Here is a 4314-nt window from a genome sequence, read left to right as displayed (position 1 = left end):
ATATGGGAGCTATATCTAAATCTGAACCGATTTCAATCAAATTTTGCACACTGGACTATACTACTAATTGTACTCCTAGTGCAAAATTTCAACCAAATTCGGCCAAAAATCTGGCTTCTGGGGCCATGTATGTCCATATCGGGCGAAAGATATATATGGGAGCTATATCTAAATCTGAATCGATTTCAACCAAATTTGGCACGCACAGCTACAATGCTAAATCTACTCCCTGTGCAAAATTTCAACCAAATTGGCCCAAACTCTGGCTTTTAGGACCATATTAGTCCATATCGGGCGAAAGATATATATGGGAGCTATATCTAAATCTGAACCGATTTATTCCAAAATCAATAGGGCTCTATTCTAACACAAATTAGGAACATGTGCTAAATTTGAAGGCGATTGGACTTAAATTGCGACATAGACTTTGATCACAAAAATGTGTTCACAGACAGACGGACGGACGGACGGACAGACGGACAGACGGACATGGTTATATCGACTCAGGGACCCACCCTGAGCATTATTGCCAAAGACACCATGTGTCTACCTCGTCTCCTTCTGGGTGTTACAAACATATGCACTAACTTATAATACCCTGTTCCACAGTGTGGCGCAGGGTATAAAAATATACGTCAACATTAAGATTGCAATTCGTTCTGCAACGTCAGCATAGTTTGTTTATAAAAAAATTAGAATCATTTGTTTCATGGTCGCATGTAGAGACTAATCACTACTCCGTAATCATTCGATCTGTACGCCATGTTGTGGAACTAATAATGTTGAGCAGTGTTGTCAGTATTGGAAATTAATCCCAAAATTGGGGATATGTTTTGATCGATGGGAACGAAATTTTCAATTTGGGGATTTGGTGAGGAATTTCCATAAATATGGGAGATTGTCTTGAAATCGGTTCAATATAATAAATTCGGTTTACAATAATGGTCAAAATGAGAATGTTGCTCCTTTTTATTCCACGGCATATATAGGGCACATGATTTTATTTTGCGAGCCCAAGCGCTAATTTATAATTTTGCTCAGCTTGGGTAAGACATGTTTCTACAAAAGTGCCCCTTCATCACTGTTTATCACAATTACGAAAATATTTCCCATAAATACAGAAATGATGGAGATAATCTATCTAGATAGTGAGCCACCGTGGTGCAATGGTTAGCATGCCCGCCTTGCATACACAAGGTCATGGGTTCGATTCCTCCTTCGACCGAACACCAAAAAGTTTTTCAGCGGTGGATTATCCCACCTCAGTAATGCTGGTGACATTTCTGAGGGTTTCAAAGCTTCTCTAAGTGGTTTCACTGTAATCTGGAACGCCGTTCGGACTCGGCTATAAAAAGGAGGTCCCTTGTCATTGAGCTTAACATGGAATCGGGCAACACTCAGTGATAAGAGAGAAGCTCACCAATGTGGTATCACAATGGACTGAATATTCTAAGTGAGCCTGATACATCGGGCTGCCACCTAACCTAACCTATATATATATATATATATATATATATATATATATATATATATATATATATATATATATATATATATATATATATATATATATATATATATATATATATATATATATATATATATATATATATATATATATATATATATATATATATATATATATATATATATATATATATATATATATATATATATATATATATATAGAAATTTAGTGTAAACTTATATAAATTTAGAAACATAAGAGCGAGAGAGAGAGAGCGAGATAGAATAGAGGGAAATGATAAAAATGGCGGTGGAGATAGATAACGAAAGACTTTTAAAGATATATAAAACAATTTACTTACAACAAATAAACGTGTACACTGAAAAAAATATTGTCGTGAGGCCAAAGATTTTACGTCCTTAAAATACGAATGCAAATTTTGCTTAGCATAGAAGACGCATTTCTCTAATATAAAGTTTTTTCCTTGTTCAAAAGTCCATAAACTTTTCAATGAAGTCGTATTGTCCTTATAATTAAATGATTTCACTTAAAAATGGGTATCATAACATGAAAGAAAAAAATTTTAGGGGTAAGGTCAAGTTGACTTTAATAATTCAGAAAGATTCTTTAAATTTGTTGTCTTTTTGCATCTTGACTACAAAGCAAAAAATCGTTCAAAAATAGGACATGTTTTTCAACACTTTATTTTAAAAAAGATTTTTACTTGAAACATAGCACAAATTCTTCTGGAAGTCGAGTGTGAATTTGGAAAATAAAATTGTCGTTAACTCGTTTTTAAAGAACTTTGATGACATATGAAGAAAAAACGAACACAAGACCCAAATTTAAAAGAGAGAAGAAAAGAAAGAGAATTGTGGCTTAAAAGTATCCTTACTTGTATTCTCCGCTTCTTTGGCTCGGAATCAATACCAAAAATGTTAAAGTAAAGACAAATATGTGTATTTATGCAAAATGTCTAAATTAATATATGTTTGCATCCAGAGACATTATATTTAAAAAAATGCAGTAATGCAACAACACGAAATTTTATTTTTAGAATCCATTGATGAATTCACCTGATTGGTGAACTATCGAACAATGCTTCTTGAGTCAAGAACAATTTGTGACAACTTACAGAAACAATTCTAACGCATACATTAGTAGTGTTTTTTCTATTTTCCGACTGGCTCTTCTTTGGTTATTGCTTTTCATGTTAGCCTGATACCGAAACAGGCGAATAACGTTCAATAACGAATGGAAACATGTACAGCCAGGCTTGTATAGATTTCTATCTGTCGTTTTCTTTTCAATGGCTCTATTGATTAAGTTCCTTAATATTCTTTGTTAATAAAGGTCGAATAATAATTAAGTGTATATTTTTTCTTCGATTTTTAAATTACTACGGATTTTCTACAGCAGAGACTTTTGTGTGATGAAAACTTGTCAAAAATTTGTTGGAGTTTTTTAAGGGTAACTTTAATTTCCCAATTTGGGGAAAAGAGTCAGAAACATACTGGCAATACTGATTTGGAGTAATGATAAGATCTTTGCCAATAATCAATTATTAGTGCTTATGGAGAAAACAATTTTATATGTTCCATATAAATTGAAATGTCATTTCAAAGTTAATGTACAAATTTCTCGGCACGAAAATGTTTTTGAGCTCATTCCCTTACTCGGGTATTTCATTAATCATTTTGATTTCTGGTTTTGAATATATCAGAATGGCAAAATCTCCAGTAATTGGATTCAAGCAGATTACATGTAATGTTATCGATAAAGATTTTCTTATTGTTAAGAGGTGTAATTTGACAAAAAATGTCGTGGGGTTGTTGGCTCTTTCTTCTCAGATACATCCATTACAAAGTCTTGACAATGTTACGGTAAGACGATTCACCTCAGACAAATGCTCAACTATTTTACAAAACTTCAATGACATAATTTTTTGAATTATATCCGAATTGTAGATGAAAGCGAGTATTTTTCGCAAAGTTGGTATGAATTTAATGCCTTTCTTCGTGGAAACTACAATAGACGTATGTGATTTCCTGCAGGATTATAAGCGTAAAATCCCTTGGGGTATTGTCTACGAGGGTATTTCCAAGCACACCAACATAAATCACTCTTGTCCTTATAATGTAAGTGAAATATGTGATTTTGTCGTATACTTGTTTATTTAACATTCTGATTACTCTATAGCATGACTTAATTGTGGAAAACTTTACTATACCCTCAAGAGGTCTTCAACTGGTACCTATGCCCAAGGGCGAATATATTTTAACCGTGAAAGTATTTTCACGCCGACAACATAAATTTACCTCTCAACTGGTTTTTAAAAGATATTGAATAATGCTGACTAATTTCTTTGGTGATTTGTGGATAAATGATTTGGAAGCAAAAAAACATTCTCTGTTTCTACAATAGTATATCAGGTTTGATACAGTTTTTGTACCTCATCCAAAAATTAATTAAACGGTTCTTATTTTTGTCGTAAATAAAAACTTTCTTAATATAATGTAATGTACGGCCGATTTTGTTTATGGCCCCTTTCCTTCGAAATTCCAACACAAATTTTGGAATTCAAATTATTTTATTTCTATTCTTGCTTTATTCAAAAGTTGTATTTGGTACATTGTTTGTAAGAAAGAGAGCATCAGATGTTTGCGGTGCTTGTGTGCTGATAAGGATAATCTGGTGGATACACAGAGATAATATTATCCTACGCATAGGTTAAATAGCTTTCGATCATTCAAATCCCCCGGACCTGATGGAATTACTCCGGCGGAGTTAAAAGCGGTGGCTGACAGAATTATCCCCTGGTTGTCGGCGATATATATAGGATGTAT

General features: G+C 33.1%; 1 protein-coding gene across 1 annotated transcript; it reads left to right on the top strand.

Annotated features, from left to right (window-relative positions):
* Positions 1-3094: 3094 nt before the first annotated feature.
* Positions 3095-3988, top strand: LOC142234916 (uncharacterized). Its single transcript, XM_075306128.1, has 3 exons — positions 3095-3351; positions 3436-3606; positions 3668-3988. Exons 1-3 carry the CDS (start codon positions 3097-3099, stop codon positions 3812-3814), a joined length of 573 nt encoding a protein of 190 aa, XP_075162243.1. The 5' UTR covers positions 3095-3096; the 3' UTR covers positions 3815-3988.
* The last annotated feature ends 326 nt before the right edge of the window (positions 3989-4314 follow it).

The sequence above is a fragment of the Haematobia irritans genome, chromosome 4 (assembly GCF_050003625.1).
Source record: "Haematobia irritans isolate KBUSLIRL chromosome 4, ASM5000362v1, whole genome shotgun sequence".
NCBI lineage: Eukaryota > Metazoa > Arthropoda > Insecta > Diptera > Muscidae > Haematobia > Haematobia irritans.
Note: the sequence above shows the minus strand (reverse complement) of the source record. Positions and strands in the feature narration are given on the sequence as shown.

Coding starts and splice junctions, on each gene's coding strand:
- LOC142234916 (XM_075306128.1), top strand. CDS start 3,097: ATGTACAAATTTCTCGGCACGAAAATGTTTTTGAGCTCATTCCCTTAC. Junction 3,352..3,435: donor AAAGTCTTGACAATGTTACG/GTAAGACGATTC, acceptor TCCGAATTGTAG/ATGAAAGCGAGTATTTTTCG. Junction 3,607..3,667: donor ATCACTCTTGTCCTTATAAT/GTAAGTGAAATA, acceptor ATTACTCTATAG/CATGACTTAATTGTGGAAAA.